At 53.8% G+C, this 17391-nt stretch overlaps 2 protein-coding genes across 5 annotated transcripts; both read right to left on the reverse strand.

Annotated features, from left to right (window-relative positions):
- Positions 1-6: 6 nt before the first annotated feature.
- UFSP1 (UFM1 specific peptidase 1 (inactive)) lies at positions 7-1138 on the reverse strand. The gene has a single exon (XM_063090433.1). It carries the CDS (start codon positions 856-858, stop codon positions 142-144), a length of 717 nt encoding a protein of 238 aa, XP_062946503.1. The 5' UTR covers positions 859-1138; the 3' UTR covers positions 7-141.
- A 79-nt stretch (positions 1139-1217) lies between these two features.
- ACHE (acetylcholinesterase (Yt blood group)) lies at positions 1218-6993 on the reverse strand. 4 transcript variants are annotated; one of them, XM_063090430.1, is made up of 6 exons: positions 6905-6993; positions 5614-5798; positions 4229-5318; positions 3350-3876; positions 2392-2561; positions 1218-1542 (listed from the first exon to the last, which is right to left on the reverse strand). In XM_063090430.1, exons 2-6 carry the CDS (start codon positions 5652-5654, stop codon positions 1421-1423), a joined length of 1950 nt encoding a protein of 649 aa, XP_062946500.1. In that variant the 5' UTR covers positions 5655-5798; positions 6905-6993; the 3' UTR covers positions 1218-1420. The 4 variants fall into 4 exon arrangements, with proteins under 4 accessions (XP_062946500.1, XP_062946501.1, XP_062946499.1 ...); XM_063090431.1 differs by having other exon boundaries at positions 3392-3876; positions 4229-5321; XM_063090429.1 differs by having other exon boundaries at positions 4229-5321.
- Positions 6994-17391: the final 10398 nt, after the last annotated feature.

The following is a 17391-nucleotide window of genomic DNA, read 5'->3' on the forward strand; positions in this document are numbered from 1 at the left end:
GTTAGCTGGGCTTTGCTACTTTATTATTAGAGGTCCCAGGCTGTGCTGGGACACCTTTGAGAAGTAAATGCGTGTATATGTATGGGACCAGAGAGTCTCAGTTCTGGGACCTTACCCTCAGCCCAGGGCATGCTGCTACTTTTAGGAGTTAAGACTGGTCAAGCACAGGTTGTAGAAGGAACTAGGGTCAAAGGCTGTGCTTACCTCTCGCCAGCCCACCCACCCAGCATCCTGTAGTTCGCTGGGGTTTCTTGGAGAGCCCCAGTAGTGAGGGTCCAATACCAGAACATAGGCTTCTGTGTCTGGCCCCAGGCAGACTCCCAGCAAGGCCTTGGACTGGGCGTCCGCATCGCCTCCCACCATAACAGGGCCACCGCCCCCTGCGAAGTGGGAGTAAAGAGTCTCCAGTTCTCCCTGAAGCCCTGCTCCACGGCGCACGTGGCACAGGCGCCCCTGGGGCCCTCCGAAGTGGGCGAGGCAAAGGCTGGCCTCTACACAGCCGATCCAGTTCCGGGAGCCCCGGAACCCGGGAGGCTTGTCGCCCATGTCCTCCAGGGCCGTCTGCACGGCGGCCAGTCCAGGCACGCCCGCGGGCTGGCCCTCTGGCCAAGAACACAGCGTCTGCAGGGTGCGGTAGCCGCAGCCCCAGCCCCGGTCGTCCAGCCCGTCGCAGCCGTAGTGATAGTAGAGGTAGTGGCCCCGGAGGAGGGCCAGGCGAGCGGGGCCGCGACACGGCGGGGCCAGGCCCACGTGGACGTCCTTCAGCGGCTCCAGGGCCGGGGGTGGTCGCGGCGCAGACAAGTCTTTCTGTCGGTTCGGAACGAACTCTAGAGAGAACTCCGGATTCCAACGCTTCATTTCGGTCCCGGCTCTTGGGCTTGCTGCGTGCAGGACCGGCGCCTGCGCTCTGGACGCTCTTACCGGGCCCCAGATGTCTGCACAGGACGCGAGCAACGGCCACCTGGTGACACCGAGCGAGCGTGGGCCCACAATGCACCTCGTCCTGCCCAGCGATCCTGCCCGGCGTCAGCCTCACTGCGCAGGCGCGAGTTCCGCCCCGCGGGCCGGTGGGGGCGGGATTCGGCGCAAGCGCCCTGCACTCTCCCTCGCAAATCCGCGAGTCCCGCGGTTTCTAACCCCTACGCCTCTGTTCCCTCGTTCGCGGTGATTCAGGCGTTCTGCTCCTACCCCCGGCTCCCCAGTCGCGCACACTCCCGTGGCTGTAACAGTTTATTGGCAGCCCAGAGGGGCGAAGGCACCGCGGGGGAGGGAGCTCGGCCCGAGACATGCAGGAGACGGGGAGCCCCGGGGGGAAGTCGGGGGATGGGCAGGGTCTGGGGTTCGTCTGTGTTATATCCCAGCCCTTAAATAAATAGTATATACAGGTCGGGGGCCGGGGGACGTGGGGGTCCCGCCTGGGTCACAGGTCTGAGCAGCGATCCTGCTTGCTGTAATGGTCGAACTGGTTCTTCCAGTGCACCATGTAGGAGCTCCAGCGGTGGAACTCGGCCTTCCACTGGCGTTCCGCCTCGTCCAGCGTGTCTGCGGCCAGGGCGCCCGGCGAGTGGGTGGGGGGAGGACGACACGAAGAAGGTCGGGGAACCGACATGGAGGCGTGCGGGGGGGGGGGGGCGGTGAGTGCAGGGAGGACACATGGAGAATGACGGAGAACACGTGGGATGGTGGAAAGGGGACCAGGAGAATGTGCCGAAGACGAGAGGGAGGATGAGGGTAGAGGCGGGGCCAGAGGAGGTTGGCAGGAAGGAGAGAGGAGAAAATGACCACAAGACAGAGGGGTTCAGAAGGTACCAGAAGGGGGAGGATCCGTGGGTTGGTGGGGAAAAGAGAAGAGACAGAAATGGTTGACGGTTATAGTCCACTGGGGGATGCTGTCCAGCCCCGGGTCCTCCCTCTCCCCCCCAACATCAGGCTCAGGCTCCAAAGGATAATTTTATAAAAGAATAATTGGCTTTTCCACTTCCATTTAAACAAAGGCGTGTGGGTCCCTGAGACGGGTGGTAGGTCAACTCCCCACCCCCAACCCCCTGTCCAGTTTGAGTCTCTCTGTTTGAGGAGGGAGGGGCGCTGGGTCGGAGATCCCTGAGTGGGGCCCTTCCCCACAGTCCGGCCACTCATTAGAGGGGGGACCCCCTGAGGCCGGAGGGGGAGGAGGCCGTGGTCACAGCCGCAGGAGCCAGGAGGAGAGGAGGAGAAGTAAGAGAAGGTGGAGGGACAGGGGGAGGCCAGGCCTGGGCCTCGGGGCAGCCTCCCCATGGGCGGGACCTGAGCAGGTGCTGGGAGCCTCCGAGGCTGGGGGGAGAAGAGAGGGGTTACACCCGGTCGGCTCCCACTCCCCTCTCTCTCCGCGCCCCTTCTCTCCCCACTGCGTACCGGTGGCACTGAGCAATTTGGGTAGGAAGCGGTTCCAGAAGGCGCAGGCCTGGGCGCGCAGCCCCCGCCGCACCTCCAGCGGCCTCAGGTCCAGGCTCACGTACTGCTGCGCTCCCGCCGTGTACGGGGGCCACTGCGGGGCTTTGGGGTCGCGGGGGTCATTGGGGTCTCTGCGGAAGGAGAGGGAGAGCTCTGCCTCGCGCGGGCCTGCCCCGCCCAGAGGGATGAGGTTGGGGGATGGGGAAGGAAGTGGGACAGAGGGAGGAGGTGGGCGCCTTCCTGACCCCAGCCCGCTTAGGCGCTGTAGAGAGCCCGTCCCCTCCCTGCCACCACTGCATCAGCCGTTCTTTCTCTTCTCCAGTATCCCCCATCATCAGGGAGTTTTCCTCTTCTTCCTATGCTTCCTTTTTCCGTCTCCCCTTTAGTTTATGTTCCATCTTTGGCTTTGCTTTTCCCATTAAAATAATTGCTATGATTTATCGAGTCCTTAGTATGTAACCAGGCCCAGTCCTATCTCTACAAAAACATCAATTTACTTTTAACAACACAGATCTGATGCTGGATTGACTGTCCCCTTCTTCAGACAGGTAAACAGATGTGTGTGTGTGTGAGGGAGAGACAGGAGAGACAGTGTCACAGCTACTAAATCACCACTGGTCCTACTTAATCCAGCTCTACACGCTCCTAACTCCTATGCCAGCTCTTTTGTCTTTCTTTCCTTGTCTGCCTCTTCTCTTCCTTTCCTCTGTCCCTGACTTTGTCTCTTCAGGATCCCTCATTCTGCCTTCCATCTACTCCATCAACTCCATGTCTCTTTGTGTCTCCTTTGTCTTTCTCTCTCTCCCCCTTTGTCCTCTTTCCTTTGGGAACTTTTTCCTCTCTGCTCTCCTTTTCTGCCTCTCTTCTGCCCTTCCTTTCTGTATGTCTGTCTGCCTCTCTCTGTGTGTTTCCCCCTCACCTCCCTGGCCCCGGAGGCCCTCCTCCCTTCGGCATTGCTGACCCTGTGCGGGCGAAGTTGGCCCAGTATCTCATCAGTCGCCGGGCGAAGATTCTCTCCTCGATGGTGTAGTTCAGTGAAGGTTCCAGGGGAAGCCCAAAGATGAACTCGATCTCGTAGCCGTGGGGCACCCCCATCCACAGGGGCCAGGAGAGCGTGGAGGCACGGTGCTCAAAGATGTAGGCATAGACACGGGCACCCTGGGCAGCCAGTCGCCCAGCCAGCTGGGCCACAGGGCACACGACATTGTGGTCACCCACCACATCACTCAGGGCCTCCCTCAGGCGCGCTGGATCCTCAGGGTGCAGCCAGTCTGTGTAATGCAGGACCACAGCCTCGGCCGCCAGGTCGCTCGCCTGGGGGACCCCGACCCGCACCCCGGCCAGGAACTGGGCCCGGCTGATGAGAGACTCGTTGTCTTTGCTGAAGCCTGGGGCCCCGTAAACCAGAAAATAGGAGCCCTCATCCTTCACCACACCCACCAGCACCTGGGGGGAGGGCAGGATGAAGGGACGAGGCACAGACAGACAGGCAGACAGAAACATGGACAGACACAGAGCCAGAGAGATGAACAGTTATAGACCCAGAACCATGGAGGAAGAGACTATGAGGTTGGGGAAGGGAGGGAGAGAAAGAGAAAATACTCCCACAGTTCCTTTCCTCTCTGCCCCGTGACCACCCTGGGATCTGAACCCTCAGGGAGAAGGCACTGACCATGAGGCCCAGAAGCCTGGACCTCTAGGAGTGGGTCTGGAGGAGCCTTCATGCCTGGGTCCCTGGGGGAGGGAGGGGCTGGTGGGACCCAGAGGAACCAGCTCCACCCCACAAGCCACTAGTCACCTGCAGGCTGTGGAAGTCTCCTGCATTGATGAGTGCCTCGGGTGTGTCACTGAGGAAGTCTCCATCCACCACAGGCACGAAGGAAAATCGGAAGACACTTTCCTGAGGCAGCACGTGCCATTCGTGGTCCACCAGATCCTGAGCTGGTCGTGTCCGCAGGCAGGCTACCAATTCTGTGTCATTCCCACCGGTGCCACCTGGGGGACAGCCTACAAGGCGGGCCAGCAGTGTGGCTCTGCGGCGGGCCTCTCCCACGCCCACTGTGGCCCAGGGCCCATTGGGTGCACCACTCTGCAGCACAGCCCTGTGGAACAGGCCCCGGCTGGGTGGGGACAGCAGGTGCATGCCCACTGAAGCGGCCCCTGCACTCTCCCCAAACAGTGTCACTGACGTTGGGTCCCCACCAAAGGCTGCCACGTTCTCCTGCACCCACTGCAGTGCCAGCCTCTGATCCAGAAGACCCACATTGCCTGGGGCTTCTCGGCTTCCCGGCAGGGCCAAGAAGCCAAAGGCTCCCACCCGGTAGTTCATAGACACCAGCACAGTCCCTTCGGCCTGTACCAGGAAGCGGCCATCATACACGTCCAGGGAGGAGGCCCCACTATAGAATCCACCCCCATAGATCCAGACGAGGACAGGAGTGGGGGACTCAGGCCGGGGGTATGGTGTCCACACATTGAGGTAGAGGCAGTCCTCGCTCAGCTCACGGTTGGGGTTCCACATCTCAGTACCCTCAAAACCAGGGTACAGGGTGTCCACATATTGGTAGCAGACACTCTGGAAGGCTGTAGCGTCCAGCACCCCTGGCCAGGGACGCTTGGGCTCTGGTGGCAGGAAGCGACGGGGGCCCACAGGTGGCTCCGCGAAGGGAATGCCCAGAAAAGCAGAGACATGGCCCCCGGGGGCCTTTAGGCGGATGCCCCGCAGCCGGCCCCCACGCACAGTCACCAGCAGCTCTGGGTCCTCCTGGCCCTCAGCCCCTGCCCCTCCTCCCAGGAGGGAGAGGAGAAGGAGAAGGAATGGGGAAGCCAGAGAGGGCGTGTGCAGGGGACACCACGGAGGCCTCATGGCTGCCAGGGTAAGCGGTCGTCTGCTGGGAGAAAGAAAGGCAAAGGCTGAAGGCTTGAGAAAGGCAGGAAGGATGAGATTAAGTAACAGTCTTGCCCAAAGGTTATCACTGAGCTGCAGAGGAGGTGGGGCAGGTTGGCAAAGAGGAAAAGAGAGATGGAGGGAGGGAGGGAGACAGGCAGAGACAAGGACACAGGCAGACAGGCAAGAGGGGACAGAGAGATCAGGCAGCCACGAACCCAGACAAACGCAGGGTACAGAGATGAGACCTGCCAAAGAATACCCTCCCCTGCTCCGCTTGGGTCCACCGCCCTCACCTCCTTCCCCTGGCTCCGTGGGCTGGGCTGGGCAAGTGCATGCAGTGCCGGCACTAGAGGCCGCAGTCCACGCACAGGCCACAGGACAGGGGCGCGGCCCTCACTGACGGGCGGCTCCGTTGGGGGAGCTTGCAGATGGAAGGCGCAGCCCAAGTTTCTCTCCTGGGTTGGCCAGGGCCGGAGCTCTGGGGGGTGGGTTGGCCATTAGCATGTGGGAACCCCAGGTCCTGGGGCACCCCAAATCCTGCATACTCCACACACTGCCCCACTTTGCCCGCCTCATCCAGTTTGGCACGGCGCGCTGGTACCCCCCAGTTCCCGTCAGCTGCGCACCCCCGTCTCCTAGCCCCAGCAAACAGGCTCGCCAGCCCTGGCTGCCCCCTCCCCCTCGAGCCCCATCCATCCGACGTTGCGGTGCACTCCGCCGCCAGCGGGAGGCAGTAGAGACCGAGAAAAGGATCGTGCTCCCCGCCCCGAGCCCGGGAGCCGGGAACTTGGGGTGGGGGCCTGGAGGCTTGCGGCATTGTGGAGGGGCCTGACGGGCGAGCCGGGACGCCTCTATTCCCGGAGCTCCGGAGATCCCCCGTGCAGGGGCGGGGGTTGCTATTTTCGGGCAGCAGCTGCTGCTGTTCCGGCATCTCCAGCCAAGGGATCAAAATTCCCCGGGTCAGAACTCCCCTCTGTCTCCCGGCGGTCACCCCCCACGCAGCCCCCGCCGCCCCGAGCTGGGGGGATGGTGCTGGAGATTAACTAGGAAACTCGAGTGGAGCTAATTATAACTCGGGGCTTCCGCTGAGCCTCCCCTTCCCAAAAAATAGAGATGGAATCTCCGCGGGAGTTGGGGGCGGGGAGAAGGGTCCCGGGCCTCGCAGGGGGCCTCGGCTGAGCGCTGCGCAGGGGCGCTGGGGTCGCGGCCCTGGGGATCCGGGGAGGCCCAGCCCCGCGCCAGGAACCTGCGCAGCTCGGTTCCGCCCAAGGAAGGGGGCGTCTTCCAGTGGCCCCAGACTTGGGGGCGAGTGGGGAAGGGGCGCTCGAGGGTCCCCATGGGAATTCGAGAGGATAGGCAGCGGCCGGCCCTGAGGGGCGCAGGCTTCCGCGCGGGCGTCGGTAAGTAGGCGGCGGCGAGGAAAGAGTTACGGGAGAGTGTGCGCTGCGGGGGGCGTCGCTGGGCAGGCCTGGGGGCGCGGTGGGCGTCCCGTTTGGGGGCCTAGATCCCCTGGGGAGCGCACCGTCCGCAGGACGTGGAATGGGCCTCGGCCCCGGGAGGGTCCGGGAAGGGCGGGAGACTCACCTGAGGCGGCCGAGCCTGGCCGGGCCGCGCCGGGAGCTGGAGGCGGCCGATGTTCCCCGGCGCAGGCTGAGCCGGCTCTGACAGCCACCGCCTCCGGCCCCCCGCACACACCCCCTCAGGGCCACACGGCTCCCCCGCCCGCCCCCGCCCACTGTCTCCGCCCCCGCCCCTCCCCGCCTGCCTGGGCTGCCACCTCCCCTCCCTCTCCCTCCCTTCAAGCCGAGACCCAGAGACCCCGGGGCCCAGACGCACTCCAGTGACAGACGCCGACAGACACACACGCGGTGACAGACGCGACCGAAAGACCCGCGGCGGCGGACCAGACACCACGTGACAGACGGACGGAGAGACACACAGAGTGACCGACTTTCACAGCCTCAGTCGAGGCTGGGGAAGTTATTACAAGGCTGAGGGGCCGAATAAATGAGCATCACTGGCCACGACAGAGTCAGGAGTGGCATGGGAGGAGCGGCACGTGAAAGCGTGGCTAAGGACCCCCTGAGGGGTCCGGTGGCACTGGTGGAGAAAAGGTGACGTGGGTCACTCCTGTGGATGAGGGGATACTTGTGGGAATGGAGATGTGAACATGGATGGTATCGCGAGTAGAAATGAAGGGGCCGCCATGGAGGAGGGGACCCTCAGGGGCAGTAAGAGGTGACTCGGGGACACCCGAGAAGGAAGGCCAACGTGGTGGCACGCACAAGGCTGCCGCGGCGAGGCCGCACTTCGCTGCCGCAATGGAAACTTCCGGAACCCCCGCGGGTGGGTTTGCGCTGGTTCCCTGACTGGTGACCTCGGACTTCGTCACCAGGGTCCGGTCCGGGCATGACATCACCAGGCCAAGCTTTCATTGGCCGCCACGCCGGCAGGTGGGAGCGGCCTGGCCAGCGCGTCCCCAGTCTGCTCCGAGGGGCCTGAGCCGCACAAAGCCCCACGCCCCGCCCTCCAGGGAATCACCCATGGGAACACGCTGTCGCGCCGGCGTCCCCGCGCCCGAGGGAGGGTGGAAACAGCGTGTGGCGCCTTCTCCCCCTGGGAAGCTCGCCCGTGAGCGGCTGCGTGGGAGACCGGCGGGCGCGGGGGAGCGTCGGGCGTGCGCGCGCGCGGCGGTGCGGGGAGCTGCGCGGGGCGTGCGCGCGCGCAAGCTCGCTCTGGCCGTCGAGTGTGCCACAGCGTCACCGGCACGCGTCCGCCTCCGCCTCCGCCAGGGACTAGGTTTCGGGTCTGACGGAGGGCGGCCGGTCCGCCAGAATCCAGAGTCGTTCCTGGCCCTGGGCCGCACGGTTCCCGGCTGTCCAAGCTGGGCGTGCCGCCCGCCCAGCGGGAACCGGCCCCGCAGGCGCCGACACCTGCGCTGGGTCCTCTCTCCGCTCGCGGGCGGCCGCCACCAGGTGGCGCCAGAGGAAGCCGTACGGGCCTTGAAGACTGATGCGGTGGCAGGCGTTGGGGAGATTATCCCCTCGCCATCTCTTCCCACCGTCTCTGGCTCTCCGTGCTCCAATCTTCTTGCACTCTCAACCCCCTGCCTGGACACTGAGATTCCCTGCATCTGGCCTTCAGCGACCCGGCCCCACTGGTTGAGGGCTCCCCAGTGGTCAGACCGTGTCTCCTAGGTCAGCTCCCTGAAGAGCAGGCATAAGGGCTATGGGTGGTGACAGGAGAAAGAAAGATGGGCAATTATTGTTACGGCGGGAGAAAAGAGATTTAGGCAGGTTTCTGGGCGTGGTAATTATGAATTATTAGAATGATGGAAACAAACTATGAACAAGTGAGCAGAGGCCGGCCACAGTCTTAAGGCTGTAGGGATTCTGGGTCCTGCTAGTGATTGGGCTTGCGGTCCCCCTCCCCGCCCCGTCACTCTTCAGAAACAGGCTGTGCCACGCAAGTATGTCACCTGACCTCTGTAATCCGAGTTCCTAGGCCTGTACAGTGAAGATAGGGAAGTAAGGAAGGCAGGGATGCTGCTCACCCAGGGTTTTCACTTCCAGGAATGATCCCCCTTTTTACCTTGAGTCTCTCCCCAACTTTTTTCAACACAGGGACCTAACCTGTTTAGCCATATGTGTTAGTCTGTTTCTGTTGCTTAAAATAGAATACCTGAAACTAGGTAATTTATAAAGAAATCAAGTTTATTGTTTATAGTTTCGGAGGCTGGGAAGTCCAAAGTCCAGGAAACACATCTGGTGAGGGCCTTCTTCTGGCTGGGAACTCTGTACAGGGTTCTGTGGCGACCAGGGTATCGCATGGTGAATGGCTGGGCAAGACTGAGTTAACCCTCTCACTTGCTCTGCTTATAAAGCCATCCTAACCATGCCCATGACCATCCATTAAACCATCAATGGATTAATCCATTCATGAAGGTAGTCTTCACAATCTAATCGCCCCCCTTCTGTGACTTCACCCTCTATAGCTGTCACTGAAGGGATGTCCTTGATTCTTCCACTTTTTCTTTCACCACTGATGTTTATCCAGAAATCTATCTTGCTTCAACCACCAGTCTTGCTAACTGAGTGAACTCCCCTACTTTCCTACTACCTCTGTCTCCCACCTTTGTGAACACAATGAAACCCCACTTCTACTACAGTCCTTGCCTCACCTCTGCTAACAAAAAGGGTTCTCATCTCCTGTTTATTGATTAGGATTCAGTTCAGCCGTGTAACACAGAAAACCAAACAATAATGGCTTAAGCAAAGTATAATAGAAATGTATTTCTCTCTCTCTCTTTTTTTTTTTTTTTGGTGTCTGGCTGGTATGGGGATCTGAACTCTTGATGCTCTACCGAGTGAGCTAACCAGCCAGCCCCTGTATTTCTCTCTTACGTAAGAGAGACCCATAGGCCATGCAGGGTTGGCACTGTGCTCTCGATGTTGGGGACCAGCTTTCTTTACACACAATCTTGTTGCTCCTTACACAGAATCTTTTTTTTTTTAGTGGCTGGCTGGCATGGGGAACTGAACTCTTGACCTTGGTATTATGAGGCCACACTCTAACCAACTGAGCCAACCAGCCAGTCAGCCCCCTCCTCACACAGAATCTTGTTACTCCACCATTTTCAGCATGTGACTTCCACTTCATGGTGTAAGATGGCTGCTGGAGCATCAGCCATCACATCTGCATTCCAGCCAGCAGTAAGGGGGAAGATCTGAAAAAGGACATCCTTTCTCCCTTTGAGGACAATTCCAGGAAATCACACATAGTATGTGGGTTTATATCCATTTGCTGGAATTTAATCCTAAGGTCATAACTGGCTATGAAGGAGATTCAGAGATGTAGTCTTTGTTCTGGGTGACTGTGCATCCGTTTAAAATTTGTCTGTCTTAATCCTAGGAAGAAGGAGGAGCAGAACTGGGGGACAGCCTTTGTCTGCCAAACTCCCTGTGCCTTTCTTCACATCTTTCAGTTGCAGGAATGAAACTCACATCTAAAATGTTTCAACTTGGTAACTCCCCCCTGCAATTTCTCTCATGATTATCCCCCGCCCCCGTGATTTCTGTGACCTGTGACCTCGGCGTCCCTCTGCCCTGAGCTGCTTCTCCGTGGACACTTGTTTTCCAGTGCTGTGAGATGGCTGTTCGCTGGAGGGCCTGGCAGAACTCCCGGAGGAGGAGGTGTGGCCAAGGTGAAGGCCACTGAACGTGTTAGGGAGGGGGTGAGGGTGGCAAAGGCATTCCGGACTGGGTGGCCCTGCCCTGCCCTACAGCTGGAGGGTGCCCGATGAAGCCATTGCCCAAACCCCATTAAGTGGGGTTATTGCCTGGCAGAGTTGGGAGCTTGAGGCTATGAAAGGGACTTTCCTCCCTCTCCCTACCCCTTCCTGTGTCCCCTCCTTAAGGCTGGCCTAACGTTCGTACCTGATCCGAGTTACGTCTCCTTTGGATAGGATGATCCCTCCTCGGGGCTCATCCATCCTGCTTGTAACTTTTTCTCTTGTGCTGGATTTGAACATTTCACATGTGTTTTTAGCTTGTCTGTGGATAGTCTCACTTTATTTGCACAATTTTGTGAAATATTTAACTATGCAGTTCATCAAACATACTTTTGCTCAGTTGAGCCTGTTTTCCATCTGAGTGTGGGGGGGTCACCTACCCTTGTGCTTAGTTTAGGATTATCAGTTTATTTCTGCCTGTAAACTTCAATGGTTCTGAATGGAGTGAAGTACGTCATTTAATTCACCAGGAATCCATCGACTTCCACTTTACCATTTATCTTCCTTGCTGTCAGAATCCTAAAGGAACTCAGGATCCCGGAGGATGACTCAACACTCACCTGACACAGTCCCTGGCATGCGGGCCGATCAATGGCCTGCTCAGGTCCTGGACTCACAGGGCTGCAGGCAACCCTCATGCCGGTTTCGGTTTAAATGTTAGTAGTGCATCTTGAATGACTTCTTGGGGCCAGCTGGTGAGGTCGCATGTGGTACTATTGATGTTTGACACCCAGGGAGCTCCTAAAAATGTTCCTGGCCACTCCTTGCTGCCCTGCATGTATCAGCTGGCCAGGTGAGAGCCATGCCAGAAGCAGAGATTCCTTAGATGACCCTGGCTGTGGTTCCAGGGACACCGAGTATTGGGTCAAGCGGTGGTGCAGAAACAGGGAGGACCTGTCTGGGGTTCCCCCACCTGGCCCGGGGACAGTGCAGGCTGGTTTCGGGATTGGCAGCTGTCCTCTGGCCAGCTGGGAACCTTAGGTGAATGTCCACAACATCGAGGACACCAGGGTGGGTTTGAACAGTAGCCTAAACCTAGTGTTACTTCCGCATTAGCACTTATCGGGGACTGGGGGCGGCGTGGAAGGCTTGTTTGCCAGCCAGCCACTCCCTGAACACTTTGCTAAATATCAGCTCATTTAATTCTTGCTCACAGCATACTGGTGGTGGAGGCACTATGGTCATTTTCCATGTAACAGATGGGAAATGGAAACTGCCGCACAGAGACAGCTTGGCTTCATCAGTTGGTGAGTTGGCAGCTCAGGACTTAGGATGAGAACTCTGACCGGGATGGGCTGGGCTTTGGAGCTGCTCACTCCTGTGACTTCCAGAAAATTAACTCCTAGAGGCACTCCTGGCCCCTCCCTTGCAAGAAGAGGGGTGCGGGAGGGTGTTTCCTGTGCTCCCTGGGATGTGCTCCTTCCTGCCTCCCATTCTCCCCTCTTTCCTAGCCCCTCCCTTGTCCCCCTCTCTCCCTGCCTCCTTTGTGCTCAGTCTCTCTCTCTCTCCCATTGGGGTCTCAGTGGGGGATGAGCACCTTTGGGTCTGGGTGAGAGGTGCCCCGGCATTTTGAGGAGGGATACCCAATTCTGGGGGAGAAGAAGGACGGGTGTTGGCCTATGCAGTTTCTACTGGCCTTTCTGCTTCCCCGCCATGTTCCACCCCCACCCCCCACTGGCCCCAGACATAGAGACCCCTCCTGAGAGCAGGACATGGCCCTCCTCAGCCAGGCCAGGAGCCTGAGGGCATGGGGTGCCTGAGTCCTCGTGGTCGGGGGACCGTCCGGCAGTGCCTCCTGAGCGTCTTCATCACATCCTCAGCCCCATCTCTCTGCTCCTTTTCTGACTGCACCCCACCTCCTCAGGGCCCACTTCTTGGAGCCTCTTCCTTCCACCCAGACCACCCCATTTCCTGGGTCTCCACGACTTTCAGGAATTGAGATTCAAAGGGATAGGGGCCTCCTTCACCATCTCCTTCTCTGTAGGTTGGGGGGCTGTTTAGGGGAGTGGGAGGGAAGCAGGAGATCCCCAGGGACCCTGGGGTGAGAGAAAAGTGGAAAGAGTTTAAGTCTTGAGATGGCAAGTACTTCCAGACCCCTCACCACACCCCCCATTTCCCTGCCCCTCCTCCCCCGACTCACTCAGACACTGGGGCTGTGCTGCAGTGCGGGTGGGGAGCCCTGGAGGGCAGCGCATGGGCACTAGCAGGGACCTTCTCCTCCTCCTTGCTGGAGAGGGGCTCAGCGGGGCCAGGTGAGGGGCTGGGGCTGTGCGGGGAGGGTTTGGACCATTGATGGGGGGGAGCTACAGTAGGAAATGGATTAGTTGAAGCATCTGGGGGCTCTCTGGATCTAGGGCGGGACCCCCCTCCTTTAGTTCGGTTGTGACATCTTCCCATCCTGCTGGGCATGCTTACAAATGTCTGTAGCGCAGGCAAACGCGATGCCTAGGAAATGAGAGGTGAAAGAGCCTAGAAAAATGGGGAGAAATTACTTCCTGGCTGGGGGGGTTTCTTTTTGAGTTATTTATTTGAACAGTTAATTTATTTTTAAGTTACATTTTTATTTATCTGAACTGTTAATGAATTTATAAAATTCAAAAGGTATAACATGAAAAGTCTCCTTCTTAACCCTTATGTCCAGACACCCAGTTTCCCTCTCTAAAAGCAGTGACACTTGTTGGTCCTGTATTGCATATGTTATTGTGGAAAAATAGAATTAAAAGACAATACGAATCTTTCCACGAACTTTTTGAAGTACCCTCATATTCTCCTGCCCCCAACCTACGTTTTTACATAAATTGTTGCGTCCTATACATGCTCTTCTTATGCACATGACTTTTTTTTTTTTTAACCTAATATTGTATCCTAGGGACGGTTTCAGATTGGTACACAGATTTCCTCATTCTTTATTTTCTCCCTTTTTAATGAAAAGGGGCATACTTTACATCGCATGAGTGGAACATAATTTAATTTATCCCACACTAAGGCGTATTTAAATTGCTTTCAGTTACTCACTATTACAAACCTAGTACAGACATCATTTTGCAATGTTGCAAGTATAGCCCTGTGAGAAATTCCTAAACTTGTATTACTGGGTCACTACCCCAGCAATATTTGACAGATACTGTCTTGCCAACACAGCCTTTTTAAAACTTTTAAGAATCATGGCCCATTTAAGAGGTGGATGGTGTTTCAGTGCAGCGTACTTCTCTAATTAAGAGGGAGTTAGAGCTTCTTTTCATTTGTTTAAGGGCCCTGATTTTTGTGTTTACAATTAATTAAGTTCTGCTTTTATTTTTATTAACTCCTTTTTGCTCTCTTAGGTTTACCTTACAGCTTATGGAGTTGGGTATTTAATTAGTTTATTTTTCATTCTTTTGGCAGCTGGTTGATATGGGGAACTGAGCCCCTGATCTTGGTGTTATAATGTTATAAGGCTGCACGCTAACCAACTAGGCTAACTGGCTAGCCCTCATTCTTTCTTATTTGTTGACAAGATTACTGTCTTTTTTTTTTTTTTTTTTTTTTTTTTTTTGCATTTGGCAGGTACGGGGATTGAACCCTGGACCTTGGTGTTATCAGGATCACACTCTAACCAACTGAGCTAACTGGCCAGCCCATACTGACATAATTACTTTAGTGCTATAAATTTTCCTCTGAAAATTGCTTTAGCTATATCCCATAGGTCTTATATGTATTCTTTTCATTATTTCTATTTTTTAGATGTTCTGTAATTTTGGTTTATATCTCATCTTTGTCTGAAGAGTTTTTTTTTTTTTTTTGGTGGCTGGTTGGTGCAGGGATCTGAATCTTTGACCTTGGTGTTATCAACACCACACTAAGAAAGGGTTTTTAAATTATCAGATGATAAAACTTATTTTTAATGTGTTTGTTATTAATTTCTAGATTTATTGCATTATGATCAGAAAATGTTGTCTGCTCTATCATATTTCATTGAATCTAAGATGTTATAGTTGTAAGATGCCTCCTGAGTATATATTTAAACTTTTTAATATTTTAACTTTTCATTTTGAAATAATTTCAGGTTTATAAAAATGTAGCAAAAGTAAGGAGTTTCTGTATATCCTTCACCCAGCTTCGTTGTGTGTTATCTCATATCACCACAGTACAGTGATCAAAACAGGGAAATGAACATTAATAACATTACTATAAAATGATCTATGGATCTTATTCAACTTTTGCCAGTAGTTTCATTAATGTCCCGTTTCTGCTCCAGGAGCCAATCCAGAAACACATTTCACTTAGTTGTCACGTCTCCTTAGTTTCCTCTAATTTGGACAGTTCCACAATCTTTCTTTGTCTTTCATGACCTCAATGTGTTGAGGAGCACTGGCCAGTTATTTTGTAGAATGTCCCTCAATTTGGGTTGTCTGCTATTTCCTCATGATTAGATCCAGGTTATGCATTTTTGGCTGTAATACTGCAGAAGTGCTGTTGTGCCCTTCTTGGTGCATCATATCAGGAGGTACAGGATGTTGATATATATCATTCATATGGTTAAGTGGGTGTCTGATAGGTTTCTCAACTGTGAAGTTATTATTTTTCCATTTATAAGTAATAAGCATCACAACATTGTTTTAAATACTGCTAAACAGAAGAAAAGTATTGCCAATTACAAATATAAGACACCATCAATTATAAGGTGCACGTACATTTGCCAAAATGTGAACAAACATACACCTTAGAACTAACGAAATCCTGTATAATTTTGGGGGGGATTTCTTCTTTTTTTGGTCTAGTGCATGGTAAAGTTTGTAAAGTTTGTGAATGTTCCACTGGCACCTAATAAAAAGATATATTCTCTGTTTTCAGGATTCAGAATTCATTATATAGATCAATTATGTTGCTTTGAGTTGCTTCGCCCCCCACGGATTTGTCACCCCACTTCTCCTGGGTGATGGACATGCAAAGGATTACTCAAAGCCCATCTCTTCTGAGCAGTGAGAAGCCCCAAAGAGGTTAACTTCCCAGGCACCCTCCAATGAGAGGCAGCCCTTCCTTGGGAAATTAATGCTGAATTGGGGTTCTCTTCTGGCATTTATTTTCTAGACCAGGAAGTTACAGGAAGAGAACAAAGGTGGGGTTATAGTTTAACAATATAGGCTGGTAACTTTCAGTGAAACAAGCCAGATGACATTCCAGTAAGGCAATTAAGTGGTCTTATCAACACAAGCTTGATCTTAGCACACATTCCTTCTTATTGCAATTTCTCAGTTCTTTACATAACAATCAGTAACTAGTCTGTCTTTGAGCCAGCAACCTTGCTGTGCCACAATTTTTATCTCACACCAGAGACTTATAGCCTGAGGAAAATTTCCTGTCCTTGCAAGGTCAATATTTGAAACTGCAAGGCTTTGGAAAACCAGGCCTTGTGAAGTACATATGCTTTATAGTATATTCCACACAATTAGATTTGCCTTACTATGTTATTTAGGCCTTTTATGTTTTTTGAAAACATTTCTACATTCATTTCTTTTTTGGTCCACTTGATTTGTTATGGGCTGAGAGAGGTGAATTCAAGTCTTCTAATACATGTTTCTGTCTCTTTTGCCTTATATTTTGAATAGTTTTAGCTATAAAAATGTTGATACTTTGCAAATTGGTGCATTTATATTCATAATTGTCATATCTTCATGGTGAATTGTATATTGTGTCACTAAAAAGTGTCTTTCATGATTCGTATAAGAAAAATTGATAGGGCCAGCCCATGGCTCACTTGGGAGAGCGTGGTGCTGATAACACCAAGGCCATGAGTTCAGATCCCTATATAGGGGTGGCTGGTTAGCTCACTTGGGAGAGCGTGGTGCTGACAACAACAAGTCAAGGGTTAAGATTCCCTTACCGGTCGTATTTTTTTAAAAAAAGAAAAGAAAAATTGGTAAATTGAACATTGTCAAAATTAAAAAGTTTTACTCTGTGAAAGACACTGTTAAGAGAGTGAAATAACAAAGTACAGACTAGGAGAAAATATTTACAAATCACTTATCTGATAAAGGATCTGTATCCAGAATGTATAAAGAACTGTCAAAATTCAACTGTAACAAAACAAGCACCCAATTAAAAAATGTGTAAAAGTTGGTTAGAGCACAGTGCTGATAACACCAAGGTCAAGGGTTTGGATCCCCATACTGGCCAGCCACACACACACACACAAAAGTGTAAAAGAATTGAGTAGACACTAAGAACATAGAAGCATGTTCAACATTATTAGGAAATGAAATGTTCATTATTTATTTATTTTTAAAAAGATGACTGGTAAAGCGATGTTAACCCCCGACTCGGTGTTGTCAGCACCATGCTCTCCCAAGTGAGCCACAGGCCGGCCCTGAAATGTTCATTACCATAAGGGAATGGATATTAAAACCACAGTGAGATACCATCGCATACCTATGAGAATGGCTAAAATTGAAAAAATGCTGAAAATACCAAGTGTTGATTGGGATAAAGAGCAACTCCTATACATTGCTGGTGGAAGTGCAAAATGGTACAGCCACTCTGGAGAACAGTTTGGAAGTTTTTTGCCAAGTGTGGGACTGTGAACATAACTGACTGTATCTTAGGCTCTTACTGCTTCTTTTGTCTTTTGTGAGAGCGTTGCCCATAAAGTTATACAGCAGCTAGGGGTGAGGTAGTTAGAACAGTAGATAGGAACAACTGTAACGAAGGAATGATTAAGTATTGGTGTGGTGATAAGCCACACTGGCCACCAGCATCAACATTTGAAGCTGGATATGTTAAGCTTGTTTACAAACTGCTTATG

The sequence above is a fragment of the Cynocephalus volans genome, chromosome 3, assembly GCF_027409185.1.
Source record: "Cynocephalus volans isolate mCynVol1 chromosome 3, mCynVol1.pri, whole genome shotgun sequence".
In the NCBI taxonomy this organism is placed as follows: Eukaryota; Metazoa; Chordata; class Mammalia; order Dermoptera; family Cynocephalidae; genus Cynocephalus; species Cynocephalus volans.